The sequence below is a fragment of the Cyprinus carpio genome, chromosome A22 (genome assembly GCF_018340385.1).
Source record: "Cyprinus carpio isolate SPL01 chromosome A22, ASM1834038v1, whole genome shotgun sequence".
NCBI lineage: Eukaryota > Metazoa > Chordata > Actinopteri > Cypriniformes > Cyprinidae > Cyprinus > Cyprinus carpio.
The window spans coordinates 5,978,169-5,997,431 of record NC_056593.1 but is presented as its reverse complement, the minus strand read 5'-3'; the positions used below and the strand labels follow the sequence as shown (position 1 = coordinate 5,997,431).

Below are 19,263 nucleotides of genomic sequence, written 5' to 3'. Positions count from 1 at the left end.
CAATTCATGCCAACAGCCCATAATATAACTGCATATTTAGCAAGAATTCACATGTTAAAAATATTTAGCTAGCTTGACAGAAAAGGATCACTCAAATCAGAAAGAATGTGAAGGCTATGATGAGGGCAAGGGACATGAGCAGGAAGTTATAGTTCTCAAGCAATTTGTTCCTTCTAGATGGGCTACTGAATATTTTATCTGAAAGCATGATTTAAACAAGTACCATAACCTTTATTCACACGCAATCTCTCTCTCTCAATAATGCATTACAAATGTAATCTTACAGTGCTACTTCATCTGTAGGCTATCCGATTTCGAATGAGCAGAAATCTGTAAGAAATGCATCGATCCGTAGGTAAAATAACTGACGAAAACATCGTTATTTTCATCACAAACAAAAATTTGCACCGCAAAAAGCAACAATTATACCTTTTAATGCTGACAACCATGTTATCAGCTTATCATGTGGTAGGAAAAAAGTTTGCACAGGAGTGTTCCAATAAGCCACACACGTTATGAACAGAACTGTGGTATTTCAAACATACTGAAATACTTCAGACGCAGAGCGGTGTTTCTGATATCAGTGAGTGAGGAGTGGAGCGGAAACAGGAAATATTGAAACCGGAGCGGAGCTGGAGCGGAGTGATTATTAAATGTTCAGAGCGCCGAGGAGAAATTGTTGACGCTCCACTCCACTCACATACTCTTTCGGACACCACACAAATGTGGCTTTTAGTTAATGACTAAAGTCTTACTACAGGATTTAACACAGACAGCTCACTACCAGTTACAAAAGACACTGTAACAGTCTGTCACAGGCAATTCTAGTTGCATTTTTCATCAATTAATTTCTTAAATTATCCTTTGACTATATTCTGGCATGCCATCCTAGTGGCAAATAATATTTTTTGGCCCGATGCCAAACTTTCTTGCCGGTGTTGAGGGAGAACAGCAGTGGGGACAGGACACATCCCTGTGGAGCACCAGTGCTGATGATGCGGCTGTTTGATGTGAATTTACCAATTCTCACTAGCTGTTGCCTATCTGTCAGAAAACTGTTGATCCAAAGACAGATAGAGCTAGGAACAGAGATCTTGGTTAGTTTGGTCTGGAGGAGTGCTGGGGTGATTGTGCTGAAGGCCGAACTGAAGTCCACAAACAGGTTCCTCACATAAGACACTGGTTTGTCCAGATCCTGAAGGATGAAGTGCAGTCCCATGTTCACCGCATCATCCACGGACCTGTTATAATAAAATAATTGTTGTTATTAATATTAGTAATAATTATAATGATAGTAATAATAATTATTAGTAAAAAAACAACAGGTTATTTTTGTTGTTGCTGTCTATATACAATCCAAAATAAAGCTATTATTATGAGTCATATAATTAGAAATTGATATTATTATTATTATTTAAATATCAATAATAAATATCAACAATAAAAAGAATCATTAACTATTGTTGTTTTCTATATACAGTACAATCCCAAATATACCCATTATAATTATTATCATAATATTATTTAAATATAAGGAAACAACCACAAGTATTATATTTAAATAAAATATTTTTTTTTCAATTGTATGTAGAAAACATCATGATAATAATGATAATAGCGGTTTTCTGCATAAATTAATTCATTACATGTCATCTGTTGCTTAAAAAACAGGCAATGTATGTTTTCTTTTTGTGTATTTTTATGTGGGTCTTTATTGAGCACACACACTAGCAGTTCCCTGCAGTTTACTTTTTCCTGCAATCTGCAATCTTTGTAAACAAGTGAACTCTCCACAGTAATTTGTTTTGATGTTTTAGGATGTAGAAGGCCAAACCCGGATTTATGTTAGCTACGCTTTTGATGCATTAAACCCCAGATACTTATCATCAAAATAACCCTTATCTTTGATAAACAGGTCTCCAGTTTTATAACTGATAACCCACATCCTGTCTAACCAATCAAAAACTCCAGCAAAGACTCTTGCAGTGTTTAGGCTCTGAGATATTTCAAATCATTTAATAATTTGAGAATTTTTAATTTAAGAATTGCAGGTGTCTTTTTATGTTTCAGATGTATTACTGCACACTTGGAAACTAGTAAGTGCTATGATTCATTATTGTGTCACAGAATAATGATCTGTTTTTCTTGATAAACAAGTCATTACTGGACCAAAAGCGGCATGAACTGGCATGACTTCATCCCTGATGCCACTAGAATGTCGTTAAAGCACATCACCTGTTAAAAGCAACACAAAAAAGGGATGTTTTAATGCACTGCGGCCCATGCTGCATTAGGCCATATCGAATTTAAGTGAGTGTGTGTGTACTTATTTGCAGTGGAAGTCCGCTTTGTGGCAGATGAGACTGATAGTTCCACCTGAGCGCAGTCAATAAAGAAGACACTATGATATTTGTTGAGCTTTTAACAGGCTTTTAAACCCTTGTTGTCTGCTGTTAAATGATTTCTGAAGATCCGCCAATATGGAAAAACATTCTTTGAAGTTTCCTTCAGCCTTTCGGAGTCGCAAATTTGAAATATTTAGTAAAATGTCATAATTCACTTTTGCTCAAAGCACTGCCACACATGAATTGCGTCACAAATTTTTAAGATCTACTTCCAAAGACTGCTGTAAACAGGCTAAAAACAGCGCACATGGCCTTTTACTGTTTCCGGCTGTTTTCTGTGACATCACATCTTTTCAACCCCTTTATTGCAGGAGCCCTTCAGTGACATCAGTAGGCTTGGGTCTGATTGGTTCAAAACGAAAGTCATCCTGGAATTGTGACTTGCTTATCGCAAAATTAGCACCATAATTACAGTAAACTCCTGCCTTGAATGCGTGGATGTGACCTTTCACTCCTATATGATAAAAATCTTTCGTGAATTATCTAATCTGTCGTATTTTACAGCCTCTGACATTGGAAAAAGCCCTTTAGTTATCATATATAATCTTCTATGTTTTATTAGTTTGATTCATTTTGTTAGAAAAAATGCAATATGGTCAGTTACAGCCAGTTTGATTTCAACCCTTGATAAAATATTATAATATATAATAAGCATATATATTAAAAGTTTTTATAAAATGATAAAATGCAGCAGGTTTTTCAACAGAAATGACATGATAAAACGTCACTACTTTATACAAGTTGTCAATTTCGTATATATAAAATTAACATGATGTGATTTGTACGAAAACACGATTTTTAGAAGAAAAAAATCAAGCTCCACCCCTAAATGTAACCATCAGTGGGGGTAAGCAGATTGCACAAAAACGTATGAATAAGATTGTATGAATTTATACGAATTAGCCACAAGTTTCCCAAAACGTAAAATAGTTACGAATTGCCATGAGATAGTGTTGGGTTTTTTTACGACTTGATTAAGAAAAACAAAAATTCAGTCGATGTGAATCATTTAAGTAGAGTCATCTAAAGAATTGGTTCAGATCAACTATTTGTGTCATTGGCACAATGTTGTTATGCATTAAACGTTTAAATATCAGCCTATAAATCATCTTTAATTAGTTTTGCTGTGACAGTTTTTGCCTTGAGTGCACTTTAAGTCTCTCTGAATTAATAAAATGACATAAAGTTAATATACAGTTTTATATTTCCAAGGAGCTCTATCGATACTAAAAACTGCCTGGAAAATATTGACATTGAATTTCCCTGCAGTTCCCTCCAGCTAATAACCCAACAGTTGTTCTTTCCTCTGTGGCTTTAAATGCAGGGGCAACACCGTAAACAATCATTGACTCCTGAGAAACCACAACTACACAGTGCACGACTGCAATCCACGGTTATAAAATAGCATTGAACACCACACCCAAAGGAAGCAGATGCTTAGACACCAAATAAATAATTACACTCTCTCACACACTTTCAAAGAACATAGAAACGACTGAAGAAAGGAAAATCAATGCAATGCATAACGCTTTATGCCAAAAAGAGGTGTTCACCCTCTTCCTGAATCATAACATTTGGGAATAAATGTCTAATGTGGGAGGAAATCCACTCTGACTTAATCAAATTGTTTATACAGAGTAGAAGCGCATGCAATATCTAATTTTCAAAATAGCCTACATGAGGTTTAGAATAGCTTTTTAAGACTTAATTCATTAAATTATGTTCAAATGTTTATTTTTATTTTTTGATGTAGTATTTGTGTTGTTGAATCCTTTCAAACTTAAATCAGGGAACTGGTTTTCTGCTAAGGTCAAACACATGCTTCATCTCCTTTAAAACAACTCGAGGAAGTGCGCCTATGTCACCTCACATTATTTATTATTTGCTTTATCAATGACCATCATAAATTTTATGGTCTGAGAGGCAATATGCGGCCTGCTGTAAAGCTGTGAGAAGACAGGCCATTACAGTATGTGCGAGGGAATGCTGGCATTCCATAAGCTTACATACGATTCATATGGAGAATATAACACACATTTCATAAAATACTGTGAAAACACTAAAACACTTTTGTTTTTATATATAGTATTTGACTTATATATTTCCACTACTAAAACACTTTTGTTTTTATATATAACACAATATAAAATGTAGGTAAAAATTTAAAAATTTAATACATTTATATAAAACACTTTTGTTTTTATATATAACACAATGTAAAATGTAGGTTAAGTTTTAAAGCTTTGATTCATAAATTAATTGACTCATTTTAAACCGTTTTCTGTCATAAGTAGGTAAAAATGTTGGGAAGTCCGATTCAAAACCGTTCATTCGATGTTTCAATGAATCGAATCAGAAGATTCACAATCCAGTCGATCAGCTCTGAAAAGTGTCCACGTTTCGTTTTTATTGTAAAATGGCTGTTTATCACTTTTGTAGACAGTGGCAGCTCCAGGATTTTTATTTATTTTTTGTTGGGGGTGCTATGGAGGGGCTTAACAGTTCAGAGGGGGTGCTAAAAACAAATTAAATTGAGTGAAAGTAAAGAACGTTTATAAGCTTTAGCTATCTAAATAGCATGCAAATTCAGCCACCTTCTGTTTTTTATATACAGCAACTTCGAAAAAGACAAAAAAAAAAAAAAAATCATATTCCTAACATATTTCCAAAATAAAACCTCCCTGTGCTAAGTTGCGTCATATCATATGTCGACGATATTGTCAAAAGCATTAAAAATAGGCAATATTAAGATGATTACCATTTCCAATCAATGTAGGCCTGTAACATTCTTATTATTAGGAATGTTATTATTAGGTTACTTTTATTATTAAATGACATGAAATTATTGTGGTGCATATACGCACTGTGCGGGGCATGACGCGCTGTGAGGATAATTAACGTTTAGGCTATTAGCTTACTCCTCACTGAAAATGCTTTTAAAAAGTTTTATTCATTTATTTATATCAGCCGTGCCACAAGGATGCACTGTTTCTACGTGTATTTAGCTTTGATTTGAAAGAAAACAGCGCATCCTTGTGGCACGGATGATACAAAAGAGCATACGGTGATATGGAGAGACACAGAGGAGACCGTTGACAAAGGAATTGTTGAATAAAGTCGTTATTTTTGTTTTCTTTGCTTAAAAAAGTATAGTCGTCGCTTCATAATGTTACAGTTGAACCACGGATGGCAGATGGACTATTCTGAGGATGTCTTTCATACTTTTCTGGACCTTGACACTGTTATTTACTTGGCAGTCTATGGTTTTCATCCAAAATATCTTAAATTGTGTTCCGAAGACAAACGAAGCTTTTATGGGTTTGGAACGAAATGGGGGTAAGTGATTAATGAGAAAATGTTCATTTTGGGGTGGAGTATCCCTTTAATGCAGCATTAGAAAGCTCCATCAGTTTTTTTTACTTTCACTTTCTAGTGAATTGACTGAAGTTTACCGCATAACTCATGCGCACAGTTTGCTCATTGCTTGCCTGTGTTGCTTGACCCCTCCCCCATAATAGCCTATCTATTGTTTATAGGCCACATATTAGGCACCTTTTTTTTTTTTAGGTTTTTAATGTTTAATTTTCAATGTTAATGAAAATGAAACCAAAAAACAGGAACATCATTAGGAAATCCTTGTGGGGGCTGTGCCGGGGCTAAGCAAGTTTGTGATGGGGCTATAGCCCTGTCAAGCCCCGCCCTAGAGCCGCCACTGTTTGTAGAACAAAGACTAGTATTTCAAATATGAAACGACTGCCAGTCATTAAAAACATTAATGATTCCCAGCAAATTTACAATTAAAAAATGTATTTTTTTGCGCTTTGTAAATCATTTCGACCGAGTCATTATTACCAAATCGAATCAGTTCAAAAGAACGGTTCGCAAATAGGATTTCACTGTATATGTGATGCATACACGCTTCTCACGAGCCATCCTCGCGGCTCATGTAATAAGGCACATATAGTGCGTTTAATAATCCAAATGTAAAATGATTTATTTTGCATGAATATTTGAGGACACTTGACTTCCCTCATAACATGCCAATCGTGACAATCTCGTGGAAACTTTTTCTTTTGTGCAGAAAACGCCACGTTTCATTAGTTTTGGCATGCGTTACAGAAAAAAAAAATACTGTATCGCTGACTAAGATAGCGGGTTTTAAAGGAATGCGAACTTTAATCTGTCACCGTTTTATTGTTTCCCTTAACAAGCAAAGTTGAGGTAATATTTAACACTCCTGCTCTGTTCGTCTCTCGGGAGCGTCAGCGCGCAACAGAGAAACCGAATTGCGCTGGAAAATAACGGAATTCTGAACCAAGACTCTCGCATTTCACTCTAAGATGGTCAGTAAGTGCTAAATAGTTCAAATATTGTTTGCACCGTTTGTAAAAGTACGTTTTTAACTTTAGAAAGTTGTGCGTAAAAGCGCATTTGAAGAGTATCACAAGGTGCTCCGTTCTTTGCGTATGTGATTGATTTAAAAGTGATTGTTATTCTTTACATTTTTTAGGGAATTGGAAAATGGATTCTGGCAGCATTTGGGATTGTAGTGATCGTTGTGTTAATAGCTGTTCCAACAGCCATTTTTCTCAACGGTAGGTGATTGTATATGGATAAATCCATGCGCATGTGTTTGGATACGTTTATTAATATGCCTAATGAAATCAATAGCTATTAGTGATTGATAGCTCTATGGATTCATGTTAAACTTATAAATGTCACATAGTCATAGATGTTTTATGGGTGTGTAAGTCTCACCGAAGTAATGCTACAGTTAGTATGCTGTCACAGGTGATTGGCTGCAGAAGTGCTTACATCTGTGTTTTAGATGCTGAACGGAACGCTCGAGCAGCTGTTATCCGAGTCATTATCGTCCCCTCAATCTGAACTTTGTTACAGGACAATGATTTTGCTTATATAATGAACATTTTTTCATAAAACGCATTGAAAAAGTGTGTGCTAATAAATCATATCTTATCTATATATCTATCTATCTATAATCTATCTGTCTGTCTGCTTCTCTATCAGAGGATAAAACTGAATCCCAAAGGACTTTTACTCTAGAAGATTACTTCAATGGAACTGCAAGAACCAAGTCATACAACATGCGATGGGTCTCAGGTACTATGAAAAAAATAACCCCTACAAATAAATATATAAACCCAAATATAAAGTACACTGTGACTGTACCATGGTACATTGATGGTATCAAATAGCAACACTATGGTACTTTGAAATATGCCATGTAGCATGCTTTTTATATGGTTCTACCACATGGTGTATTTTTGTTTTTTTTAAGTGCATATTCATGTTCTGTGGTATTTACATACCATGTCCAAAAAACATGATACTGTTTGTAAGTAAACTTCTGTAAATGGATATTGACATGTTTTGCAATTAAATCATTTGCTGCGCTACTTCTGCACTATTTCCATGCAGATGATGAATATCTACACAAGACAGGTGACGGTTCGTTGCATCTGATCAGTGCAACCACAGGAAATGGAAGTGAATTTGTGAACCAACAGTTATTTGTAAGAGCGTTTGCCACATCTTTCCTTTTCCAAATAAGAAATGGTGTTTTGAAATGTGGTTTGAATGTGAAATACTGGACGTGTGTGAACCATGGCACATTGTCTAAGTGATTTATATGATTTTTGTCAGATGGGCGATTAAACAAGTGAAAAATCCCATGAACTTACATGTAAAGATGTGCAGTTGGGTCTTTTTATAGTTGGCTAAGTAAGCAACCACCTAGCAACTATCTAGAATATGCTAGCAACCACATAGCAATGTACTAAAAACCACACAAGTTTTGCACAAAAAAGCACCACTCATGTATCTTCAGAAATTCTGAAATGGTTTATTCGAATCAACCCTGTGTGCAAAACAAACAGCGTTTCTCTGTTCTTAGATCTGTTTGAAAGTCTGATAAAAGCATCTGTTAAATGGCTTAAATGTAAATGCACGGTTGTATTGATTCCTTGAACTTACAACGCTTGTCTTTCTGTGATGTTATCAGTCCCGTGTGGCAGCTTTTGATTACATGGTGTCAGCGGATCGAAAATACGTCTGTTTCCAGAGCAACTACACGAAGGTAATCAATGAAACGCTTTGATGGGTAATTAATCATTTATCATCTTGGTATCCAGATGTTTAATGTTAAAGCTTTCTTCACCAGCTATGGAGACACTCCTACACTGCATCGTATTCCATCTACGATCTCGAAAAAGGGTTTGTTTACTAGTGTTTTTACTAAAAAAATCACCCTATAAAGCTAGCTAGCTGTTTATGCTAACAAACTGCATGCTATGGATCTCTAACTGTGATTAATGATCCCTTTGTATTTATTTAAGATGACTGACTTGCTGTTTATTTTAGGGATTTTATAAATATGGATATCCCGCATGAAATCCAATACTTAGCATGGTCGCCAACCGGCCACAAACTGGTGAGTATCATATCAGTTCACAACTTCATGCAGAAGTCGTAATGTCATGTATGTGTCATAAAACCTCATTGTCATCATTTAACTAGTTTTTGCCATGTCATTATTTATTATTTCTGTCTATGAGGAACTTGGTTCACTACATGTGTTAATATGTGCTTTTAAACAGTTTTGAGTATAGCTAACTAAAAGTAGCAGTGTTAACAACTTTTTTGACAGTAGTTGAAATTGTACAGCTTTTCCAGTAACATTTTTCTAAGAAATAGCATTGTAGCGTGACAAAATTGTTTCAGTAGCATGACAGTAGCTGTTTTCGAAAAACTATGTAGCTTTTTTAGCTAATAAGCTAATTTCTCCAACAGGTAGCTCTGTAGCGTGACAAATGTTTGCGCACACAGCTTCCTTTTTGTAGCGAAAAATGTAATTAAATATCGGGATTTATCAATATGTTATGGGGTTTTCTAGTTTCACTGGTTATTTAGCATAAAATATACTAGAAATGCTATGAACTTTACTAAATTTTTTCAGTAGCGTGACAATAGCTAAGCTATTTTTGAAAAATAGTGTAGCTTTACCAACAACAAGCTAATTTTCCCAATAAGTAGCACTATAGCATGACAGAGATGTTTGCGCACACAGCTTCTTTTTGTTAAATTAGTATAATTAATTGCTTAATTAAATACTGTGATTTATAAACATGGCGTTTGCTAGTTTTATTAGCTATATGTTCTAAAGCTAATTTTTCCAGCAAGTAGTGTTGTACCAGGACAAAATGCTGGTTAAAATACGAGTTCATAATCTATAATATTGCTTTCTCCATTGAAAAAGTCCATCCTCTATTGTCCTCTCACATCAAAATCCACTGACTTATTTGTTTAGAACTGTTTGGACTATTTTAACTTGTAAAGGGTACTTGATCTGTGCTTATTTCTCTCCTGATTCAGACAAGATGACTTGGAGAAAGCAATATTATGGATATTTTAACTGGAAGAAATGGTTTGAAGTTAATGTATTAATGACGGCTTTGTTCCTTACAAACAAAATATTGTGTGTAGCAGTCAAGGGAGTGCCAGGACAAGCTAGCTTCTACAAAACTGCTTGTTTTCCAAAACTCCAAAACCTTTGCACACATATTCCAACCCAACAAAAATGTGATATTGTTCTCAAATCCATGCAGGCATTTGTTTGGAAAAACAACATCTATGTGAAGGAGACTCCCACCTCTGCATTCAAGCAGGTCACTGCTGATGGAGCCCACAACCTGATCCTCAACGGCATTCCTGACTGGGTTTACGAGGGTAAGAGATACATATTTAATGAAGCTGATGGATGTTACCCATTCATAACAGAGGTCTTTTACCTTTTGAAGACTTATTGGAATAGCTCACCGAAAATGATCCAAAAAAAGCAAGTGATCTTGTGTACCTGTTTTCTCTGCAGAGGAGATGTTCTCCACCAACTTTGCTCTCTGGTGGTCACCAAATGGGAGGTTTGTGGCGTATGCCAGATTTAATGACTCAGGAGTCCACAACATTGAATACACATGGTACGGAGAAGGCCAATATCCAGAAACGGTCTTAGTACCGTACCCCAAGGTAAAAGGAAAAAAAAAATTTTTGCTGAAAATGTACTTTCAGCCCATCCAAGATGTACAATTTTGGAGAAATTTAGCATTACATCACTTGCTCAACAATGCATCATCATCAGGATTTGTTTCTTACAGACATGCAGCTTTTTGCTTCACAAGATGTTGACTGATGGACTGGAGTGGATTATTGTGATGTTTTTATCAGCTGTTTGGACTCTCATTCTGACGGCACCCATTCACTGCAGAGGATCCACTGGTGAGCAAGTGATGAAATGTTAAATTTCTCCAAATCTGATGAAGAAACAATCTCATCTACATCTTAGATGGCCTGAGCGTGAGAAATTTTACACAAATTTCCATTTTTGGGTGAACTATTCCTTCAAAATATACTTTTTGACACTCCCATTTGCTTGTTTCCAAGGCTGGAACCCCAAACCCAACCGTCAAACTGTTTGTCTTCGACACAAACACATCCAGGACCAATGAAGTCCTGGTTCCTAGCGTTGTTGGTGCAGGGTAAGGAGTTTTGGAGTTTGCATGTGTTCTTCAACCAGATGAAACTGTAATTTGACCTAAAGCTATGTGTTTTATCACAGAGAGCACTACCTGAGCACTGTTACATGGGCGTCAGATGAGCGAATTGCAGTGCAGTGGCAGAACAGAACGCAAAACTATGTTGTTTTGAAGACGTATGACTTCAACGGCAGTGCTTGGACTGAAAGTTCACTGGTACCTCTAACTTCTTAGACTGTTGCAGAGTCACTGAATTGACTGAAGCGAAATCTTTATCCAGTCGCAATTCTTTTTTCTCATATGTGTTTTGTTTTTGTTTTTTTCTATAGAGTCAGGTTATAACAAGCAGCACGGGTTGGGTTGGCCGGGTATGAATTATTTGATTACAAAATTACCAGTTGATGTTTAATGCAATGTTGAGTCAAGGTAATATGTCTGTTTGTTGCTTTGTTTGCTTTGTTTTCGTAGTTCTCTCCAGATGAACCAGTCTTTCGGCTGGACGGCAGCAGTTGTTATTACATCATGAGTAACGAAGAGCATTTTAAGCATCTTGTTTATTTCAGTGGAGTGAGTTTACAAGTTATAAATTACACAATTTAATCCAATTTTGTATATATAAAATGTATATTTAAACTAATATTTAAGGTTTTATTATTGCTTTAATATGTATTGAATATTTACACTAATAATATTTGAAATTTAATTAAAATTTTTAGATTTTAGCTTTTTTTATTTTTGTATATTTATTAATGTTTTCGGGCAAATTGAACCATTTATTTATTTTTGCATTCAGCTATTTTAAATTTCAAATTCAAGCAGAATCACAGCGTTGTATGTATTCTATAAATTTGCATTTTTTTTTTTCACATTGTTCGATATTGTTTCCTAGACAGAAACTAAGTTCCTGACAAAAGGAAAGTGGGAGGTCACTAGCATCCTTAAGGTCACGAACGATGCTGTGTAAGTTAATTTACTAGAAACTTCAGCCAATGAGTGTTAGAGATTCTTTCCTCAACGTTTTTTCTCTGTTTGCCACAGATACTACGTGAGTAACGAGCACAATGAAAGTCCAGGCCAAAGGAATGTTTACAAGTGAGTGTTACAAGCTGAAATCAACCAGATTTTTTCTTAGTTGAAAATTAAATAAATTATGTATTTGCTTTATGCGGCAGAATCACCATAAACGACGCTTCCCATTCTGAGCGCGAGTGTCTGACCTGTACCCTCAATGCAGACCGGTGCAAATATAATTCTGCCCTGTTTAGCACTGAAGGAACCTACTACCTTATGAGCTGTTCTGGTATGTCATGTACAGTATATTCATTATTTACATCACTTCTATATATACAGAGTACTTAATTGTTCCCATCTCCTTTTATTTGTTTGTTTCTAGGTCCTGGATTGCCTCTGTATACACTGAGAAACAGCCGAGATGGAACAGGTATGACTAAACATTAAAGTCTTTAAAATCACCGGCATTAGCAGTTAGTGCACAGAGTAGCAGTTAGCATCCAATTCAAGTCCCATTTACTGAACATTTTTCGATCACATTCCTACCACTTCCCATTATTCATCATTCATTCATTTTTTTATTTACATTTTCATATATTATTTCGAAATATAATAATATACTGTACACATAGAAAGTGCTTATGTGAATATAATTTCAAATTAAAGCCATATGTATATATTATACAGTAAAAATATACAATATACTGTATATTGGAATACATGTATGTGAAAACTTAAAATTTCTCAAAACGTTTTTAGAAGTGAGAGTTCTTGAAGACAACAAAGATTTGGAAAATACTCTGCAGAATATCGCAATGCCGTCAGTTACGCACAGCACGCTGAAGATCGGAGAGTTCGGTAAGGCTGACTCTGCAGGAGAGCGAAAAATCAAATCAAATAACCTAGAAAATATGTTTGTTTTAAATCCTAAAACTTTTTTTTTTCCTTCAGACCTCTGGTACCAGATGATGCTGCCTCCCAAATTCGACAAATCCAAAAAATATCCTCTGCTCATTGACGTGTAAGCTAGCTAAATTTTTTTGTGATCTGATGTTGAACTCTGATCTGGTTTTGATGGAAACTGCAGCCTTGATTCTTTCATATCCTGTAGATATGCGGGCCCCTGCAGCCAGAAGTCAGATTTCCGGTTCAGGGTGGGATGGTCCACATACCTGGCCAGCACAGAGAATGTGATCGTGGCCAGCTTTGATGGGAGAGGAAGTGGTTACCAAGGAGACAAAATTATGCATGCCCTCTACAAACGACTCGGCACTTACGAAGTTGAGGATCAGATAACAGCCGCTAGGTACAAATATGCATCCACACTGCTCTCAAGTGAATATTTATTGAAGTTTTTGTGCTGCAGACATGAATAATTCCTCAAACCATGTGTTTTGTTGAGGGGAGGTGAACTGTTACTTTACTAAGTGATCAGACTGACAATATCCCTCCTTATATAAAAATAAAAAAAAAAAAAAATATACCAAATACAAAATATAAATAACCAAAATCTAAACTACCTTAACCAGAAACAAAATACAATGAAAACTACCTAGCAACACCCTAGCAACCAATATCTTAAAAAAATATTTAGCAATGCCCTAGCAACCACTCAGAATACCCTGGCAACTAACATAACAATGCCTTAACAACCACTCAAATCATCCTGGAAACTAACTGGCAACCACTAAGAAACCACTTCTCAACATACCTGTAACCACCCAGAACAGCCTGGATTCCACCTAGCAACGCCCTTTTGACCACCCAAATCACCCTAGCAACGCCCTGTTGACCATCCACTTCACTCTAGCAATGCCCTAGCAACCACTCAGAACACCCTAGAATCCACAACATGTAACAACAATAAAAAGAATACCAAAAACCAAATAGAAAACCACAAACAACCACTAAAATCACCCTAGAAACCACTCAACAATGCCTTAGCAACCAACCCAAAACAACCTGGAAACTACCTGGCAACCACCTAGTAAACACCGTAAAACATCACAAAAAACTACAAAACAAACCAGAAAACACCCAAAACAACTTACCACCCAAATCAACCCAAGATCAACCTAGTAAGGACCTAGCAACCATCAAGTACAACCTGGTAGCTACAGACTGTAGCAATGCTGTAGCGGCCACCCAAATAACCCTAGCAATACCATGGAAACCATCTAGCAACGCCCCTAATATCACCCAAATCACCCAAGCGACACTTAGCAATACTCTAGCAACCACCTAGAATACTTCAGGAACCACTTTTAGCTACAATCTAGCAACTTATCAACACCCCAGAACACCCTGGAAACCACCTAGTGACTTTCTAGCAACTTAACAATGCCCTACCAACCACCCAGAACACCCTTGAAACCATCAAGTGACACCCTACCAACCACCCAGAACACCCTTGAAACCATCAAGTGACACTCTAACAATCACCTAGCAACTTAGCAATGCTCTAGCAACCACCTTGAAGACCCTAGAAACCCCCTTGCAACATCTCTATTGTAGTGAAGTATACTAGCAATATTTCACTCATATTTTAATAATTTGTTTTTAACATATATTACATTGCATGTAATTGACATTTGAATTTATTTTATTAGAAATTACAATTATATGTATTTTTCTTCTTTTTTAGACACTTTATTGACATGGGTTACATAGATAAAAACAGGATTGCCATCTGGGACCAGATAAACTAAATTACATTTACATTTACATTTACATTTAATCATTTAGCAGACGCTTTTATCCAAAGCGACTTACAAATGAGAACAGTAGAAACAATCAGATCAACGAGAACACCCACGGTATACAAGTGCTATGACAAGTCTCAGTTAGTCTAGTAATGAACACGTAGCCAGGGTTTATTTTTTTTTTTTTTTTTTTTTTTTTTTGTGAATATGATAGAAAAGAAAAAAAAAGGTAAGTACTAGTATTAGTTGGTTAAGTGCAGGCGAAAAAGATGAGTCTTTAGATGTTTTTTGAAAATGAGTAAAGACTCAGCTGTTCGAATTGAGATCGGGAGGTCATTCCACCAGCTGGGAGCAGTCCAGGAAAAAGTCCGTGAAGTGATTTTGAACCTCTTTGGGATGGCAACACAAGGCGTCGTTCACTTGCAGAGCGCAAACTTCTGGAGGGTGCATAAGATTGAACTAGTGAGTTTAGGTAAGTTGGCGCCGTGCCAGTGGTCGTTTTGTAGGCAAGCATCAGTACCTTGAATTTAATGCGAGAGGCTACTGGTAGCAAATTTAAACAAACAAATATACAAACAACATGGGCTGTTTTCGGCTCATTGAAGACAACCCTCGCTGCTGCATTTCTGGATCAGTTGTAGAGGCTTGATAGTACATGCAGGAAGGCCCGCCAGGAGAGCATTGCAATAGTCCCCCCAGTCTGGAGAGAACAAAAGCTTGGACAAGAAGTTGGGTGGATTGCGCTGACAGGAAGGGTCTAATCTTCCTAATGTTGAATAAGGCAAATCTGCAGGACCGGGTCGTTGTAGCAATATGGTCTGTGAAGCTTAACTGATGATCCATCACAACTCCTAGGTTTCTGGGCTGTCCTGGAAGGAGTTTATGGTGACGAACCCAGCTGTATAGAGAAGTTGTGATGAAACGATGGGTTAGCTGGAACCACCAGCAGTCTCAGTCTTAGTAAGGTTGAGCTGAAGGTGATGGTCATTCATCCAGCTAGAAATGTCACTCAGACAGGCTGAAATGCGAGCAACTACCGTCGGGTCATCTGGTTGGAATGAGAAGTAGAGTTGAGTGTCATCAGTGTAGCAGTGATAGGAAAAGCCATGCTTCTGAATGACAGATCCTAATGATGTCATGTAGATGGAGAAGAGAAGCGGTCCAAGTACTGAGCCTTGAGGAACCTCAGTAGCAAGAAGATGTGACATAGAAACTTCACCCCTCCAAGACACCCTGAAGGATCTATCAGACAGGTAGGAGTTTAAGCCACTGGAGTGGCGGTTGCAGAGATGCCCATCTTTCTGAGGGTGGATAGGAGAATCTGGTGATTAACAGTGTCAAAAGCAGCAGACAGGTCCAGCAAAATGAGTACTGAGGATTTTTGAAGCTGCTCTTGCCAGTCGCAGGGCTTCAGTAAAACGAGAGCAGGGCAGTCTCAGTTGAGTGGCCACTTTTGAAGCCAGATTGATTGCTGTCCAGGAGGTTGTTGTTCTGTACAAGAAACATAGAGAGCTGGTTGAACACAGCTCGTTCGAGTGTTTTTGCAATGAATGGAAGAAGGGATACCGGTCTGTAAGGGATACCAGAAATCTTTGTTCTGAATCTAACAAATTTTGAGGGATGATTCTTGTTTTATGTGTCTTTAAAATAATGACACTTGTTTTGATTTTCATGCATTTTAAGTCCAAATACATCTTTTTGGGCCACTGTATAAGTAACCATGTGTTTGTGCTGCAGTCTTACGGCGGCTACGTCACTTCGATGGTTCTGGGAGCTGGAAGTGGAGTTTTTAAATGCGGAATGGCTGTTGCTCCAGTGTCTAAATGGGAGTATTATGGTATGTTTTATGCATTATGGTCAATGCTGGGTAGATTACATGCAAATTGTGGTCTTTTGCTGATTACAAATGACATGAAGAAAATTGTAGTTAGTAACATAATCTGGATTGCACATATTAGGTAATGTAGTCTGACTACTTTTAGATTACTTTTGGATTACTTTTAGATTACGTTTGTGATTATTGTGTACTATACTGAATAAAACACAACTAATAAAACAAAGAAAGAATATATATTTCATTCTGTTATCAATATCATGAAAACAATACATTTTGAATAATTTACTTCCATTGTGTGAATATGTTATCATGTAATCCATAAAAAAGTAACTGTAATCTGATAATAAGCATTTTCAAAAGTAATGTAATCTAATTACAAGTACTTAATTTTTGGAATCTGATCATGTAATCCAGGAATCGGATCATGTACCCAGCACTGAGTATGGTTCTACATTTCATTTTCCCATCACTGAAATTCATTTCTGTCATGTGATAAGAGCGTTGTACTGTAATTTCCCCCAGACTCTATTTACACTGAGAGGTACATGGTGACGCCAGCGGAGAACCAGGCCTTTTATGATGTAAGTTGTGCTCGGAAGTTCTAAAATTGTTTGATAACGCATTGGTTTCCCCATGATGACGTCACAGAGAATCATGAGTCAGTTCTAAAATAACTTATGCAAGCACTGCGTCACACAGGGTTTATGGAATGTTATTATTCTTGCAGAATTCCACAGTGATGGAACGAGCCAAGAACTTTAAATCAGTCCAGTACCTCCTGGTGCACGGCACTGCTGACGGTGAGATATGACCCGTCTCTTGTGCTGTCTCTGCAGCTGAACAAACTTAAATAAAACTTGAATAAATGGAAATGAAACTAAATTAACAAGAAAATTTAAAAATATCTTAAAAAAGAGTAAAAAAAAAACTGTTTTATTATTGTTCATTTTTATTAAATTATGTAAAATGCATAAATCTGATTCACTGACATTTTTATATTCAGCTCTTATATATATATTTTTATATTTTCTGTTCCTTTAAATATCATAAAAAATATTGTTTTTTCTTTTAAGTCATTTAAGCTAAGAATTATTCAAAATATTTCCTAAAAACGTTTCCTTGACATTTTGAGTTTTAGATCAATACAAAATATTTTTATTATTTTATTTAAATTACATAAACATGTAAATATCTTTAAAATATCACCAATGACGTGACGTTAAAGTGAAAGCTCATCCAATTTTTATTTTATTGTTCTGTTTGTTATTGTTGCTGTTAGATAATGTTCACTTCCAGCAAGCTGCTCAGATCTCTAAAGCACTCGTGGATGAACAAGTGGACTTTGATGCAATGGTAAGCAACAGCAGAACTGCATTCTATTCATGCAAAGTTATTTTAATAAATTAATGAGTATAGTAATACAAATATAATAATAATTTATATTATTACATATTAATTGATCAAATATAAAATTCACATATATTAAGTAATAAAAACATTATGCCTACATTTCTATCATAATTAAAAATATTATATATAAATTACTGAAAGTATTACATACATATAATAATGTTTCTTAATTTTTTTTATATTTATTTTTCAAATTTGTTTGCTCTTTTATATTAAAATCAAAAACATTTGTAAAACAATTAATAAACTTTTATATTAAAATCAAAAACATTTGTAAAACAATTAATAAACATTATTAGCATCCTCAGAGTTTTTTGCATGTCACACTGGAAGACATGTGAATTGTTCATGTCAACAATCCATAAAGCAGCTTCAAACAGTATTAAAATAGATATATGGTGAATATTTGGTGTGTTTTTCACTGGTGATCTGTTCTGTCTCTCTGTCAGTGGTACACTGATGAAGACCACGGTCTCGGTGGATCGTCCAATCAGCACGTCTACACTCATATGAGTCACTTTCTGAAAAACTGCTTTGCTTGAACTTGTGAAACTTTCCACTGGACCAAATATGTTCACCCAGGACCCACAGCACTGAATCCACATTACTTCCAGACCACTTCACGCACTCAAATGCGTCAGGCGTGTGCGATTCCCCATCAGCTGCCACTGAATCCACAAGAAACGCTTTAGCTACTGTACATTGATGCAATAACGGACTCGTTTTAGTCACGCTTATCAGTTTCAAATGTACAGTCATGAGTATTTAGTACACCGAAAAAACAGAAATACTTACTGGAAAAACACAAAGCTTGATGAGCTAGCTAAAGAAAAATGAGAGTAATCTTTTATTTCCAAATAAAATAAAAAAGGTTTTTGAATTAAATACTCTTTTAATTATTATTATTTATTATTAATTACTTTTAAGCTAAGGAGAGCAGTATTGTGTTTTTTCCAAATCAAGTTCATTGCCAGCTGTAAGTATAAATATAAATAAAAAAAAGAAAATAATTAAATATATATATATATATATATAGATATATATATATATATATATATATAGTACTGGTAATTTCATATTTTAATTGTTAAATCCAAATATATAAAATATAAAATAATTCATTTAAACTATTTTCACATTTTAAATATTTTTTAACAAGCTTTGTTGAGCATCAAGTAATCTTATCTGAGTTTTTAAGAAAATATTTATTGGATGTGCCATTACTTTTAAAATATAAGCCATAACTTGTACAATATCGCAGAGATATTTTCAATCTGTAATAAAATTGAACAAAAATGTGCTCAATTGTTTGTGACTTATTTGCAAGTTTACACTTTACACATATTAAA

The 19,263-nt window shown here is 35.6% G+C and overlaps 1 protein-coding gene across 1 annotated transcript; it reads left to right on the top strand.

Annotated features, from left to right (window-relative positions):
• The first annotated feature begins 6,596 nt into the window (after nt 1–6,596).
• LOC109079482 (dipeptidyl peptidase 4-like) lies at nt 6,597–18,911 on the top strand. The gene is made up of 27 exons (XM_042712416.1): nt 6,597–6,748; nt 6,916–7,000; nt 7,434–7,526; nt 7,845–7,939; nt 8,428–8,502; nt 8,587–8,639; nt 8,787–8,856; nt 10,031–10,151; nt 10,294–10,448; nt 10,863–10,957; nt 11,038–11,170; nt 11,284–11,322; nt 11,423–11,521; nt 11,844–11,914; nt 11,993–12,046; nt 12,127–12,254; nt 12,348–12,395; nt 12,725–12,823; nt 12,917–12,986; nt 13,077–13,271; nt 14,610–14,659; nt 15,396–15,400; nt 16,405–16,504; nt 17,027–17,085; nt 17,232–17,304; nt 17,784–17,857; nt 18,364–18,911. Exons 1-27 carry the CDS (start codon nt 6,746–6,748, stop codon nt 18,454–18,456), a joined length of 2,235 nt encoding a protein of 744 aa, XP_042568350.1. The 5' UTR covers nt 6,597–6,745; the 3' UTR covers nt 18,457–18,911.
• Nucleotides 18,912–19,263: the final 352 nt, after the last annotated feature.